This window comes from Limulus polyphemus, unplaced genomic scaffold (assembly GCF_000517525.1).
Source record: "Limulus polyphemus unplaced genomic scaffold, Limulus_polyphemus-2.1.2 Scaffold1262, whole genome shotgun sequence".
NCBI classification, from domain to species: Eukaryota; Metazoa; Arthropoda; class Merostomata; order Xiphosura; family Limulidae; genus Limulus; species Limulus polyphemus.
Genome location: NW_013666872.1, coordinates 111,542 through 128,866, shown reverse-complemented (window position 1 = coordinate 128,866; position 17,325 = coordinate 111,542). Strand labels below are relative to the sequence as shown.

The window sequence follows — 17,325 nt, the reverse complement described above, 5'->3', positions numbered from 1 at the left end:
GTATATTATGCCTCTTTCCTCTACATATGTATATTATGCCTCTTTCCTCTACATATGTATATTATGCCTCTTTCTTCTACACTTGTGCATTAAGGGTAAACAAAATTTCATAAATTTTAAAAGGACAAAAAAAAGAGCTTATTAGCACATCAAGGATGTCCCTTCCAGCTCCCAACCATAACCACCCATTACTACTCATGTTTTCATCCAATCTTTTCTTGAACTCAGTTAAATTTTCTGCCTTGAAGGCAGCTCATTCCAAAAGCCAACCAACCTGTTTGAAAAGTAATACCGTCTAAATTGTAGATGACTCCTACTCTGCCAAAATTTGAAGTTATGACTCCTTGTCCTATTGTTTTCACTGCTAAACACAAAAAAGTTTGATGGATCTATATTATCAATACCCTTAATAATCTTAAACACTTCAATCAAATCCCCTCTGACCATTCTCCTATCCAGAGAAAACAAGTTTAGAGATTTTAGTCTCTCCTCAAAGGACAATCCCACCATCCCAGGTATCACCCTAGCAGCTCTTCTCTGAATCTCCTCCAACAATTCAATGTCCTTCTTGAGGTAGGGAGCCAAAACTGTACACAGTACTCTAATTGAGGTTTTACAAGTGATCTATACAATGAAACAATAATATCCCTAGTCTTGTATTCAATATTTCTATAGATGCTACCCAAAATCCTATTAGCCCTATTGCTAGCTATAATACACTGTTTAGATGACTCAAGTGATTTTACAATCACAACACCAAGATCTATTTCTTCAACCACAGAATTTAATGTATTCCCATTTAAACTGTAACAATCATTTGAATTGTGAAAACCTACATTTTATATAGTTAAATATCATTTGCTACGTTAGGATGGGAGTAGGACCTTCGAGGGATGATAAAGGAAGGCTTTTATCTGTTGATTATTAGATGGCTGGTTTATTAAATTCAGTTTTTTTCAGGTTTTAAGCCAGTCGTTCCCAACCACTGGTTCATGATTAACATTTTATCTTAAATGGTGACATGAATTGAAAAGTCTGATAGGATGGGTCCTCATAAGGGTCATGTTTTGGCCCTAAAATCAGAGGTGCTTTTGATTGTTCCATTACTACCCTACCCAATTGCAAATCAGTATAAATCTATGTGCAATGTGTTTTTAATACGGAGTCCATATTAAGAATACTGTAACAATTTCTGCCAAAAGTAAGTCATTTACATAGAAATGCACTCAACTTTAACGCTGAGAATATGCACATACCACCATAATATTTGCACAGTATATAACTGGACAAAAGATGTATCACATATGAAAACCATTGTGGTACAAACATGTACACACATGTGCTTATGGCATAAAGACAATAAATAAGTTGTCATTAATGCTGAAAACTTAGCAACTGTGACTTCTAATATCCATACACTTTGTTTTCAATAAACATGCCTAAATGAGTAAAATAAGATATTAGCCCACCAACACTCAAGAGGGTGTCTGGACTTTTTAAAGATCATATCATTGATGTGGCAGTATAATATAGACATTATGGGTTTAAATATTTCACATTACTTCCATGCTTTATGCTCGCTATAGTTGTGTTTTTTGTAGGCTTCAGGAATAACGGGTTTCATGTGTTCATTTCTTCCTCAGTTTCTTCTTTAATAACACTCTAATACAGTAAACAAAGATGTTTTTGTAGTTAGTACATGCCAGGTTATCGTGTGTTTGAGTAATTAAAATTCATAGCATTTTATGATCTGCAAGCAAGTTTCAAACTCACAGCCTTCCCTCTTTTTAATTACTTTTAACATTTTGCTAGTCAGATACATAAGATCAATTAAAATATGCATGGTTTCACTATTCACCCATCCACATCCTGGGAGTACAATAGCAACAATATAGATTGATTTAACCCTTTCACTATGGGTAGGTTAAAGTGCACACGTTATGACCTTTCAGAAAGTTACATTAAAAATGTAATGAAACTGCTTTATTTTCATTCTATATGAATAAATGTGACATCAAAACTGTTAATATATTAAATTTTAATACTATATAAGTTTTAAGCTCTTAATTTTATTCTAAAAAGAAGAAAATGGTAAATTAGATTTTTCTTTTTTTTTTATGGTGGTTACAAGGTCATTCAAATTGACCAAATGAGTATAGAGTTAGGGTAGTGAAAATAACATAAGATATAGTTTTACTAAAAACAAACATTTGAACTTTATTTAGGAGGTTTTAGAGATTTTGCAAACAAAATTTAAAAATTTTCAGATAAAGATAAGTATTTTTAATCTTAACATGAAAATCACTTTGCATTCAGAACAGTCAACTCTTGACTCTAAATATTCATGGACACATTTTTAGTAAAAATACTTACTTAAAAATCTTATAAAAGACTTGTAAAGTTTGCTAAAAGCTTGTCAAATTTCATGAAGATACACAAAACATATCAATAGTTATAGTATGGAGACTGATGGTTACTTTGGGGTCACAAACTTGGTTGAAACAACCGAGCCTGTAGTGAGAGAGTTAATTCATTACTCCTGCAACAGGTTATGTAAACATTTTAGATTGGCAAAAAAAACACGATTATAGTGTAAATACCTTTTTCAAGCTGGCAAAGCATGATTATAATTAATTATACTTGTCATATGATATTAGGCTCATTATATTTTTTAACACTGCATTCTTTATTTAGTCCCTTAGGGATTTTCAAGAATTAGGTAAGCAGATAATAAAAGTATTCCAACCACACTATATCTGTCATACCCATTGCCAATGTTGGCAACAACAACAACAAAAAAAAGCACACAGCAAAATCAAGTATATTAAAGAAAACAAATATGATTTACTGACCTGACATGTGCATGCAAATACAAATGGAGGTTGATACTGGTGGAAAGATCTTATGTGAAGTATGAGATAGCTCATTAACTACTGTTATTATAAGATGGTGGAGGGTGAAATGTAGTGAACATCTGGTTGACAGTTTGTTAGCTTTATCTCCTTCTAAAGGTAATGTTTTGTGTTTGGCAACAATATGGTATTGTATAACCAGCAAGACTCATAGCCCAGCAATAAGTTATATCTAAAATATGGGTTTATGAAAGGTATTAAATTAAAGTTTACAAAGACTAACCTGGTTATTAGTATTGTGGCACTGTTGAAAAATTACAGGAAATCCAATTTTTGGTTCTCTGACAAACATACACAAACTATGAAACTTGAGCTGCTGGTTTTTGGTTACTTCCCAGTCCTAAAAAAGATGTTATATACACAAGTATTACCTTCAAAATAAAATTTGTCTGTAATTAGAAGCTAAGAATGCATGAAATTTCCTTAAATCTATTTCTTATCTCTAACAAGAAAAAACAACAACTTTAACTCCTAATACTTTTTCTTTCAAACTACTAACTTCTACTGATATATCATTTATATTTCACTTATTTTGGTATTTTAACGTCTGTAAGTTTAATAAGTAAGAACTTCTTATACTTTTTAAGAAACATACTTTGCAATGTCATAAATGGAAAAGAAATGAGTTAGTGGTGGTAATATTATAATTTCAGAAGCTAAACAAGTTCAACATTTTTATTAATACAACAGCTTTTTTATGTCAAGATTTAGACCTTTCATCTGTCTCTACACTTTTTATTTTTCTTGTAACATTGTAATTTTTAACCTTCGTCTCTCATATAAGTCAATTTACTATGACAATGAAGCATATCTATCACATTTTCTTGTACTTTTTGCTGGCATTAAAAAATTCATATTGTTTTACTAACTGCCATACCCAAAGAAACAGGTGAAAAAAGTAAAGCAAGAGGGTAATAGTAGTTATGTAATGGTGTCTATTTCATTTCCTTGCTAAAACTTTAATTCTAAAAAGGATTCATTTTCCCCAACTAATACTAGCGTTGGAACCTACAGAGTAGTGCACTTCAACAAGGGTTCCACAGAACCCTCAGATTCCTTGACAAACAACCAGTGGTTCCACAAGATATTGGGATTCTGCATATTCTAATATGTAAATACATACTAGTATACTAGTTACATAATTGCAATCCAACTACACCATATTTCTTTATTAGTATAACAGGTTTCATAATGACACAACATAACAAGTTACTGCATTATTTTAATTTAGTGAGCAAACTGAAGATAACTTGTAAACAAACTGAACACATGATGCAGCTTTAAGAACTTAGTTGTGTTTTTTTGGCGAATTATTATCCATTTTCATCATATATATATATATATTAAAGATTTAAAAAAATTACTATTTTAAAATTCATTTCCTTTTTTTTACTAATGACTGGAGATTGTAATGCTTAATCTAAATCAAAATATGTTTATACACTTATATTACTCTTAAAGATGCCAAAAATAATTTATTAGAAAATTAAGATTACTGAGCCTACTATTTTCACACTAAAGTTGAGCTTTAATTGAGGTCAGGCACCATGATATGACCCCTTTCCACGAACTAGACTTTTGTCACTGGCCAAACAAACAGATACACTATCATAAACCTGATCAGTTTATATACATTTACTATGAGATTATGTATTGCTTCAAGCACTGTTGGGCTTGTCCAGCTTCAGTAATGCTTGTACATCGTGCTTGTTTCTCCTATTTCTTTTCTTATTTACTCCAATGGAATAGGCACTAGTTGGGTAAATACAGTTAAAGGTTCCAATGATATCCCAACATTTACAAAAGCATTTCTCTACTTTACCTACTAACCAAATTACAATTTACACACCTGCTAGTTTCCCATTGTTTTATGGGTTACTAATTTACTCATTCTAATTTCTGTACGACATGATGCATGTTATCCTGGTGAAACGTTGTACTGGATAAATAACATTGTTCTTCAAATTTTAAGATATGAAGAGGAAATATACCTGATTACCACCTGCTCCATGACATTCAAACAATCCTACTGTCTCTCCAACACCATGACCTAAACTATCGATGCAGAAAACACCTTGTCGAATGGATCCATGTTCTTTGTCACTATCATCAGGGATTCTGATATAAAATACCAACATTTAATAATAAACAAAACAGACACATAGGTAAGTTATTCAACAATTATTTATATAAAATATTAGTTAATCATGAGTCTCTAAAATGTAGAAAAAATATAACTTAGCAATTTATGCCAAAAATCTATACAACCGACAGTAATTCTTATAACTTGAAATAGAAGTGCTGATTACTGTCATAGCTTTACACACACAAATAATTAGCCCAAAATTCTAGATGTATACAACAAATTAAATGACCATCATCCTATTTTCATAGAAAAACACCAATTTACTCTTTCACTACAGGCTCTGTCGATTTGACCAAGTTCATGACCCCAAAGTAACCATCAGTTTCCATACTATCACTTTTAATATATTTTGTGTATCTTCATGAAATATGACAAGCTTTCAGTAAACATTACAAATCTTTTGTGCATAAAAAATTAGATTTTTTTAATAATTATTTTTACGAAAAATGTGATTATGAATATATGGAGTCAGAGTGTTGACTGCCCTGAATGCAAAGTGATTTTCATGTTACGATTAAAAATACTTATCTTTATCTGAAAATTGTGAAATTTCATTTTCATAATCTCTAAAACCTCCTAAAGGTTTTTTTCTGTAAAACTTTATATTTTATCTGTTATATTCCCTATCCTAATTTTATACCCAATCGGTCAATTTGACTGACCTCGTAACCACCATAAAAATATGAAATAAATCTAAATTACCATTTTCTTCTTTCTAGAATAAAATCAAGAACTCAAAACTTATATAATATTAAAATTTGATTTATTAACTATGTTTTGATGTTACATTTACTCATATACAATAATAATAAAGCAGTTTAATTACATTTTTAATGTAAATCTCTGAAAGTTTGTGATACGCACATTTTAACCTAACCATAGCGAGAGAGTTAATTCAGCCTCACTACCCTAGTTGTAAAGAATAAATCACTTGTCCACCATCATCCTCATGTTATCTTCAAAGACAGTTAGCTATACCATCATCACCATCCTGGCTTTAGACAAACCATTAACTAAGAGAATCATTATTCTAGATTCATACAACAAATCAGTTGTCCACCATCATCCTCATGTTATCTTCTAAAACAGTTAGTTTTACCATCATCAGCATCATGGCTTCAGACAAACCATTAACCAAGAGAATCATTATCCTACTATTACTGTTAAATAACTTAATTAACTATAATCATTACTCTAGATTAGAAAAACAAAAGTTTAACTGCCATATCAGCTTCATTCTATTTATGTTAGAAAAATTAGATAATTCAGCATCATTAGCCTAGCTTTATATAGAAAATGAACTGGTTAGTTATCTTCATTCTATTTTTATTTTAGAAAATTGGTTAGGCAAATCTTATCAGTTTTGTACGAAAAATTAATTAACTGTTCTATCATTGTTCTATTTCTGCACAGGAAATTAGATGATGATAAAAAATTAATATTTCATTAATAGCACAAAATTAAAAGACACTTAGCTCTACTATAATATTGAGCTGTTTTTTGTTCATGCAAAGAAATATGCCTTTCTATCCTTTTTATTTTCCATTATTTACAATACATAATCTTGTGCAAACCTCATTATTTGTGAGAATATTATGTGTGTAATTATGTCTCATGTCCTCTATTGACAGAATGTCTAAGCCAATCATATTCTCTATTTCATGTCTACCTTGCACTTATAGAACCTTATATGATCATATTTTCTCTCAAACATACACCAGTGTAGGAAGAAGGATAAGAATAGTTATGCTAAATATAATTACCTATAAATTATATTTCACTGTTGAGGTGGTAATTTTAAAGTTATAACCTTCAGGTGGAATCTCTATACTGAAATGAGGGAAGGGCCCAAGAGAAAATGAAGACACCTGTAACTCCTGTTTAAACAGACCAAGAGAATGGTGAAGTGGAATCAGAAGAACCACATTATCAAAAACAATATTGGTGCTTTCACCAAAGTATTATGCTCAGATTACCTGTAGGAGGTGCAACATGTCGAACAGTGGTTCTCAAACATTTTTTCTTTCACTGACGACACCCTAACCTACTTACTTTGATTTGTGCAACACCCCTGCTGTCACATACAATATATTTTTTGTAGGTTTTTTTTTTATGTTCTTATTCTTTTTTTGTTGAAACCCTTGCAACACTCCTAGTAACTTGCCACAGCACACTAGTGCATCACGACACACAGTTTGTAAACCACTGGTCTAAAACACCCAAATGCTTGCCCCATGACTGGCATGAGTAGTATAATGAACTTAGAAATACAAACCACAGCACATACCGCGTGAGCAGAACTACCAAACTCATACTTGATTGGCGAGTTTATCCTAGGATATCATTCACTGTGAATCTAATTGCCATTAACCATGACATAGTGTGCTATAAACAGAGGTATCAAAAGAGCCATTACACCAAAGTTCCAAACACAGAAAGGATTTAATAAGCAAAAGAAGTCTTTAATACCAAAACCTTCTGGAAAAAAAGTGACTCTAAAACCACCAAACACATGGTGGAAGATGTAATCTTCTGGAAAAGAACTGATCAAACTTTGCAATGGATAAAAAAACAGAGTTAAATGAAAATAAGATTCATTCATAACTCAACTTAAACTTAATGACAAAAGCCAGAGTTCATTGTTTATTTGTACAGGCACAAAAAATGGAAGGTGAAAGAGTTAACCAAACATCCAAGAAGTGTTGAAACATATTCCAATATATTGAAGATAGCATGTCTTGGCTATGACAACCCTCAAGAAAACAAAAGATGCCAAAGACAGTGTGAAGAGAAGGGTCTAGATCTAATAAACATGGGTTTCCTTGTATGAAATAATGATAATAATGAAAAAGTAAATAAATTAAATACTGTAACATCTAACCTTGTTATTCAAAAGGTCTTCCACATGAGGATGTATAACTGGTGAAAATTTTCCATCTTGAAGCACAAAATAGTTAAAAAATGATTTAGAGGAGAGACCCAGAGCTGATAGTCAATCCTTTGCATAGTTGAATCCCATAAACAAAAGAGAATAAAACAGCAGGTTGGGGTTCATCACTTCCACATTTGTTTCCTTAAAAGAAGTATCTGTACTTCTTAATTCAGGAGATTAAAATGTAAATAAAAAACATGAAACAGGCAACAGAGAAAATCCATACTTCAGACACCACCAAAGATTGATTGGTCTACAGATTCCATCAACAGAGGGTGCTAGATGAATGATTAAAAATGTTGTCTCTTCAAATATTGCTTGATATTATATATTGCAAATGGAGGCAATAAATGAAACATACGAAAACAATATCTAATCCTTGGGAAAAACAGTGTGATATAGCTTGAGGTTACAGTAGAGGTAAAATATTGTATTTAAACTAAGCATGTTCAAAATCCAAAATAAAAAAATCAACATATTAGAATAAAATATTTTAAAATCTACTTCTATGATTACTAGTAAGTGAGTTTCATAACGTTATCAGTGAGAGATAAATAGAAGCCAATGTTTTTGTAGGTTGCTACTTACTTTAATTCTGGATAAACATTTTCCAGGTACCAACTAAAAGGTTTACATTTCAGATCCCTACGTAACTGGAGCCTTTCTTGAATGCTGTAATATAATTATTCATGGATTATGTTTATTTTAAGAAGAAGCAACAAATATTCTTGAACACTGTTAAAATAAAGAAGGGTGTTTTCAGTAAATAAGAGCTCACAGATAACTTTGAGAGATGCTGGCTAACACTCAGCATTAAAAAATATTACACATATTTGAAATTAGGGATCAATGATTTCTAATTTATATGCTGCCTGAACGATATCAGTCAAAGAGAAAAATGCCACAAGAAACATTCTCTTTGATTACCAAGTAACTTGAAATTGCATTTAACGTAAGAGTGATAGAGGTGTCAACTTAAAAAAAAAAGCTAAACATTTACAAACACAGATGAAAATATACACTGAAGGAGTTACAACATGAATGCGACTGAGAATTTTGAAACAATTTGAGAGTCCGGACTGTGATGTAATGAATTCAGTACTGTGGCTACTTTTTTTATGTATCTACTAGCACATGAATTCCCGTGCTCTGTTGTGAGGTTCAAAGACTCCATCTTCATTCACACAGGCCCCAGTGTACTGATCAAGGTCCTGCATTATCCCCAATTTCATTTCTATAGATACCCCAAAGGGGGAGGGGTATCTGTATTTAAAAAAATTAGGGCATTTGGCTGTGATGCTTGAGCATGTGTGTCAAGTTTGGTTCTGTTAGCTTGTGAGTAGAGGGATAAACACAGTTTCAAACATGGCATCTCTGTGATCTTGAGGAATGGTCAGGAATGCCAGGTTCAGTGACCCTGAAAACCCTAGAATTGCATCACAACTGGGTGACCTTCCAGGCACATTTTAGCCTCCCCCCCCTGGTAGGGAGAATATCCCCCACCCTGAGTCCACATATCAAACTTATTTGGTACTGCTAGCTCCAAAACTGTGGAAGGAGTATGTGACCAAACAAACAAATCCACACACAATATGATTTAATAGAGTTTTTCAATAACAAATGTTTTTCATTAGAACTACTTGGATCACTTGCATGAATACTGTAACACATTATGTATTAATAATGATGTTTAGACTGCATTAAGTCCTTGATGAAAATTCAATAACCAACTATTTGAAAGTGATTATAAACCACATACCGATTATACTATCAAATTTCATCATCTGTTTAACTTCAAATCTAGTATGGAACTATAATGTGGACTTGCAGGAAACAAAAAAAAAAAAAGCAAAATAATTAACTTGCAATTAACTTTTGACATACACTGAGTGGTAATCTTCTTAAAAAATAAGTACTTAACTACCAATGATTATCAAGATATCTCATGATTATTTGTTTTGAAGTTAAGCACAAAGCTACACAATGGGCTATTTGTACTCTGCCCACCACGGGTATCGAAACCTGGTTTCTAGCATTGTAAGTCTGCAGACATACCGCTGTGCCACTGGGGAGCGTATCTCATGAAAGTTGCTTTAAAATAGCAGGTTACTAAATTAAAACGCTAACACTTCATGTAATCAAATATTGCCACTGTTTGTTAAGTACAAAGCTAAATAATGGGGAGGGTATGTGATCTGAGGGTCTCAAGTTCAAATCCCATTATTATTATGTTATTCCAACAATCAAGTTATCAAAATTACCATTAAATTGATTTTCATGAAAGTTCTGCTTTATTTTTTAGTCTTAACATTTTTAAAAGAAGTTCATGTCTTGTGTGAAACATAACTTAGAGTCAATAAAAGTTAATGATTGCATATTTTCTACACATTTTCTTCTGAGATATGGGATTCAAGGTGTTTAGATGCAAAAACTAAGTTAATTATTTGTTAAAGTAGTTTTTATGATGATGCTTCAGATTTCATAAGTTAGAGACAATGAACAATGAATAATTTCCTGAAAACAGCAATCAGTCTCTGCCCATAATCTTTCTTTTTATGAGTCTAATTTTCATTTTCTTGTTAATGATTTAATCATTTACTTACAAGCATTAATTACATCAAGTACTGTCACATAAACTAATTAATTAATCAATATCATTATTACATTGATTAATCAAAATTAGTGTTTCTGATTATTCCAACAATCAAGTTATCAAAATTACCATTAAATTGATTTTCATGAATATAATTAACTAGTTAAAAAAGTGTTAATTATTATTACTGTTTTTGATTATTCCAACAATCGATGAATTGACATTCCAATTCTATCAACTGTCATGACAATGATCAACCAATCAAAATTAAGGCTTCCAATTACTGCTGTTTATGCTTATTCTAACACTTCATGTAATCAAATATTGCCACTGTTTGTTAAGTACAAACCTAAATAATGGGGAGGGCTTGTGATCTGAGGGTCTCAAGTTCAAATCCCATTATTATCAAACTTGTTCACCCTGTCTCAATTATTGCAAAGTTACAAGGACTATCTGCATTGACACTAATTTTTGAACTGCTGATCAGAAGAAAGTGATAAATAAATAGTATTTTTACTGGTATATATTTTTGTTTACATTGTGTTATGTATCTAATTTAAAATTGTGTACTCGTATTCTTTAATTTTGTATAAACAGGCATGGATCAAGATGGGGTGTCTAGGGGGTTCAGACCCCCCCCCTCAATGTTTTCAGAATTTAGTAAAAAAAAACAGCCAGACATCCTTAAACTACTATATAGTATCAGAAAGAAGCATCAGATGTCTGCTTTTATTTGATTGGGCTATTAATTACCATAACACAAAACAACACAACTGGGCTGCACAGAATCCAATTAAGGATTCAGTCAAAATCTAATATTCCTTAGCTAATACAACAATATAAGCCCTAATGAAATGTTGCCATGGCTTTTTCCACTCTAACAATGTGTATAAACTTTAGAGATTTGGTTTCATAAAAGTTAGTACTGTTTAGGAAACTTGCAGTTCTTACAACATAGACTTGCTACAGAATTAATTTTTCACTATTTAGAAGTTAGGCTTCTGGTAAGAAAGATGTTGTTCATATTGTTAATGTCTAAAATAAGTGATAATACAAGTGGTGTGACTGTATAACTTTTCAAAAAAATGTTTGAAAACAGACATTCTCTTTACCGATGCTGTAATTCTTTTATTAAGTATGGTTATAAATAATAATAACTATTTCACTTTAATTTGAAATGTTGGTTTTTATTTTAATATCATTAACTTATTAAATTATTTTAACTTTGTTTGACCCATTTAGGTTACTTTGGGACTATATGGTCGACAATGATTAATCCAAGATAGTCGAAGTCTTCTTTCACATAAAAAAATACTGAAAATTTGGTTACAATCTTACACAACTAACTTTTAAAAAGTTAACTGATACCATACTATCATTTTAAAACTGAAATACTACTGTAGCTAGTGCGGAGAAGCTAAACATTGTTACTCTAATTTGTATGCTGCTTGGCTTTAAATTGAGGCTACTTGAAGAATAAAAAAAGTATAGAACTTTTAATTTTGGTAAGTACATCTTTGCCTATTAAATAAAATCAGTTACAATTACTCATTTTCCTTGGTTGGTTACAAGCATTTGAGTAACTATTTAGTTATATAAACAACACTTAAGGCCCAAATGTTCTTGTCGTAAACAAACTTATGAACATGTGAAACAATACTAGAATAATAAGTCTGAAAAAGTGTACAGTTGTTGCAACAGGTTAATAAGTGGATAACTTTGTTATTGTTTTTAAATGTTAGACAATACAGTTGAATTGCATTTATGATGCATTTACATGTACAAAGTTCATGAAACAAAAAAAGTAACTTAGTACTGAACTATTGTGCCTGAAGTCTAAAGACATGGTTCTACATATACATGCATTCACACACAGGGTATGAAATAAATAGGTCACATGACTGGAGACTGCTTAAAACTTAAATAAAGGTATGTTATTGATGCTTCATTCTTTGTTTAAAATTATGGTGTTTTTACTTTTTATACTATGGTTTTATTGAGTTGCAATGTTTTTAAACATGGTTTTTAAAAATTATATCTATCAAATCAAATCATCATTAAATGAAATACGCTTAGTCAAGTTTACTGTTTAGTGAGTAAGGCAGGCGATTTCAAAACATTCAATGACTCATATCTTTATTGAATATTGTTACAGTCCAACTCCAAGTTACACGGGTTCAAGTTGCACTGATTCACGTATACACACTTTATACAATGGGACCACTGTTTCAACTCATGCGACACCCTGCTTCACGTTTACGTGGTAGAATGGTTGTTGATTTGGAGTTTTGAATGTTATTACGCAAGACGTGATAAGAAAAACTTGGATAAGTGAAATAATGAATAAATTGACATGTCTAAATTAAAATTTTTTGGTTATTAATGTGACATTTCTAGCATACACTCTTCATCAGACAATGTAAACCATGTTACAGTGGAATTAGGCTAAAAAACTGTTATGCTACAAATACACAAAAAATAAAAAACGTCAACAGGCTAGTCTCAGTCATGAGAAATTTGCCACTCATATTAAAATGAGAAAACCTTGAACATCGTCTTATCTTCCAACTTAACACTAGGTCCCTTTATGGTTTAGACAAAAGATTTATTTTATATAATTACTAAACTCCACCAACCCTTCCGTTAATTCCCCCCTTCTTTTCATCCCTCACCTTTTCCCTAGATGCATTTACCTTACCTTAACTCTCCTTCATTAACTTTACCTTAACTCTCCTTCATCAACCCTACCTTTGTGAAAGTCTTCTCCTTTCCATAATTATTTCTCTGTATTATTATTATTATATTGTACTAACTTATCGTATTATCATCTTATTATTAGGTGAATTTATAACTATGATTTTCCTGTGTTTACATTTCTGAATCCAATTTTAGTTGTTCTAATTACTTTTTTATATTCCTGCTAATTCTAATAATGTTTATTTAATAAGTTCAACAATGTTTTATTAGTACTTTTGTCACCATACTCCAATTTGCACGTTTGCAATTAGAAGTATAATTTTATCTTTTAACATTTTTTTCCAGCCTGATTTGGAATATGCCCCTCAGACAGACAGGCAGTTAGCTTTCAGCTTCCATAGCATTATCATCACCTCTTGTACCCTAGCAGATTTTCCATCCTTTTTGGTTAATAATTTGTTCTGTAATTTGTAGGTATAAAGGAATTTATTAATTTGTAATTTGTGAGTAAAGTTTTAATAAGGCTATTAATTCTATTATTTTGTGTTTAAATACCCTTTTATTATGAAATAAGGTTATCAAATTTTAGTCTCAGGTCCCTATCCTCCTATTTTCCATAGATTTAATGCCTTTAGTTATACGGTTTTAACTTGCATGGTGTTTTTCAGGAATGTATCCCCTGTGTAACTCGTAACTTGGGGTTTGACTATATGTCTATCCTATTTAAACAATGAACATAAATAATTGATTAACTAGCTGCTTGATTATTTATAACTGCAATCATGATATGTTTTAAATGAAAACATTATTACTCTTATTGGTGATAATAAAACATATTTTAAAATTTTAATTATCAAGATGATCAGTGGGAGGATTACTGCATACTTTAAAACAAACAATGTGAAAATGGTGACGTTCAGAAGATGTCTATTGTATGAAATCAATATAGCTTGAAAAGTACCAAAAAACAAAACAAGACGAGATGAATGAAAGTAGGTAAATGAATACTATATCAGAAAAATGCAATGGTTGGAAAAAAGTCATTAAACAAGCATCCCAGTTCTATTTTTTCCCTTGTATTGAGGGGGGTTATCATTAATTGCTTAGTTCTACTTGCCAGTGAGGGTACAACCACATCATTATATTCTATTTTATACTATTTGGCAGTGTTTGTACAGCCACATAATAATATTCCATTTGATGTTACTTGACAATAGGTACAGCCTTACCATGATGTTTCATTTGATGTTATTTACTTGAAAGTGTAGGCATACAGAGATTGAGTACATTATATTAAAGGAATTTTGGAACCTCACCATGGCATTACAGTCCATGTTGCTATGTTCAGTCATGCTCTATCTGATAACCATATACCTGAACAATGATTGTTTACTTGTGCCCATTTCAACAGTTCAACTGGCACAGAAATCCACAAGTGCTAAATCTGGTGACTTGACATTATGTCTTCACATGGAATAATGTGAATACCCACTTTATTCTCCAACTGCTTTAGATATGTGAGAGTTGAACAAATATGTTATGGAAACATGTGACTTGTGTTGCATTTCCAGACAGAGATCCTTCTTGATTATGTTGTGTACTGTTGCCTGGGGCATGTGGATGAATGCTGCCATTCAGTTTTGCATCTACGGATTCTCATCCATTACAAGATGTCGCACTTTGGTTTTCATGGATGAGTTAAAATTTATTGTAGGTCCCTTTCTGGATGGTTTTGGTGCCCTAACTTGATCTATGTTCCTTTGCTTTCTAGTACTATTAAGTATAAAGGATATCCAAGTTTTTGAAATTTTAAAACTCAGATGTGAATATGTTTTTACATAGCAAGTATATGAATATTTTACATCAAAAAGGACTGTTACATATTCTCCCAAAAAAGCAATCAATTTGAACTGGTATCGTACAATCTAAAAAAACACCAAACATTGTCAAATTGTAGTTCTGAAACATTCCATTCTACAGTAATTTTATATCGGTTGTCGGTGTTAGGTGACTTGCTCATTTGCATATTCAAAATCATTTTAATATAACATACTCAACTGCTTGTAGGCACATCATAATATATCCTGTCTGGTTTTACTTAATATAATTTTTCATTTTATATTATTATTATTATTTGCTACAGAATAAATACACCCACATAATTTTTTTTATTTAATGTTACTTACTTGCCTGTATGGACACTTTTTGCCATAGGTACAGCAGCATAATAATATTTCTTGTATTCATCCATCCACACCTCTGCTGCTCGTTTAGTATTTCTGAATGGAATATAAACAAATTATTCTATAAACTTAGGCTTAATACCTAGAGGTATTGTACTTTGTTATGATAAACAACAGAGGATCTTTCAATGATAAAGAAAAACATTCTTTGAATTTATGCCATGCTTTATTTGCCCCCATACTCATCGACTTTACACTATTCTACCCAGTACAGTAGTGCACTGTTATGTTGTAAGATTCTTATATTCTGCTATTTTTCAACTCAACATTTAGTTACTCAAGGAGAGCCTCTGAAGAAATTGTAAAAATTCATTTAACTTAGCAGCATCTTCTATAAAAATGGAAATATTACCACTGATGTGAAATGGAAAATCAATCTTTTTAGAAATCAAAGAAAATATAGGAACAACATATCATAAGCCAAAATAAGAATATTCCCAAGCAATGTTCTTTCAGGCTTTCTCTATGGATCAGAAGCCTGGATATCCATTAAGACAAAACAAACCAGTAGAAATTAAGAGTTTGAAGGTTTTAATTAGAGAGAAGACAGATCCAACTCCAAAAACTGCACCAAAGAGATGATGGACCTACTTGGGCCATGTTCTGAGAATGAAATACACCAGAATTCCAAAGTAAGCTTTCTACTGGAAGATAAAACACAAATGCAAAGAGAAAGAAAAGAAACTCAAAAGGAGTGTTAAACTGCACAGTAACATCAGAGTCAGCTTCAGCATATCAGATCTGGAGAGAGGGATACAAAATATACTGCAACATGCTTATGGACCTGATAACCCAGGGAGATAAAGATAACTAAAGTTTAGAGAAAGTATATCTTTCCTTTTTTAGCTTTTTCAAATTTTTAAACCAGAAACACTTTCAATATTCTTCTATGTTTATCTCGTAACAATTATTGTGAAATATTTTTGGAAATACAATATACAAAAAAAAGTTATTAATGAACTATTAAGTATTTTAATAACTTTAAAAAACAATATTTTTCCCATGAAGATTTGTGAACACGTTTGATATATTGCTGCACAAAACGTGTACATAAACTCACATATATTTCTGAAAATGATATACATAAAACAATGTTTATAGCAACAAATTATAAGGTATATTCTGAGAATGATTTAGAACCATGTTTCTCAATTGCAATAACAGTTCCTGTACTTTGAATTTCCTACAATCTTAAGTCAACCTCCTTTGATAATGTAGCCAAATTCAAACTCTAGATGTGAAATCCCAATACAACATAACAATGAAAAAATTTAAAACAATTCTTAAACTAAAGTTAATAGGTATACTTATATAGGCTTAAAGTGTTTACTTCACTCCAATTTTTTTTTATTTAAATGGAAAACAATAATGTATTTGTAAAGTAATAGAGAGCAAAAATGCTTCAAACTGTAGTTCACTCATGCACTTAAGCTGAAGTTTTGTAAATTTTCAGATACACTGAAAATCTAATCATTGTGTTTGTCCTGAAAAAACTTGTTGAATTACATTCTTTGATGATGAAAGATACCAAAAAATTAAGTTTCTCTTACCTAGCAAAGATATTACCACTGCCACCTGGGAAAGTATACGGGTGTTGCTTACGAAACACATGGCCTACTCTGCTACATGGAATAATTTCAAGGCTACCATTACACTGCCAAACTCTGAAAGATATTTCTGAAGAAGAGAGAAATGTATAGAAATATGTAGCTGGATATTCTAATATATACATATACTGATAATTTATTACTAGATGTCCTTCTGCAGGGTCTCCGAAAGAGTTCTGTTTTAAGAGTAAATAA

General features: G+C 31.3%; 1 protein-coding gene across 1 annotated transcript in view; it reads right to left on the bottom strand.

Annotated features, from left to right (window-relative positions):
• Nucleotides 1–17,255, bottom strand: part of LOC106462832 (polypeptide N-acetylgalactosaminyltransferase 2-like) — a 20,185-nt gene extending 2,930 nt beyond the window's left edge. The window contains exons 1-5 of the mRNA XM_013922794.2: nucleotides 17,074–17,255; nucleotides 15,467–15,559; nucleotides 8,579–8,662; nucleotides 4,904–5,030; nucleotides 3,136–3,252 (exon numbers count right to left, since the gene is read on the bottom strand). Coding sequence (XP_013778248.1) covers nucleotides 3,136–3,252; nucleotides 4,904–5,030; nucleotides 8,579–8,662; nucleotides 15,467–15,559; nucleotides 17,074–17,255 — 603 coding nt within the window. The remainder of the gene's footprint in view (nucleotides 1–3,135; nucleotides 3,253–4,903; nucleotides 5,031–8,578; nucleotides 8,663–15,466; nucleotides 15,560–17,073) is intronic.
• Between the last annotated feature and the right edge of the window lie 70 nt (nucleotides 17,256–17,325).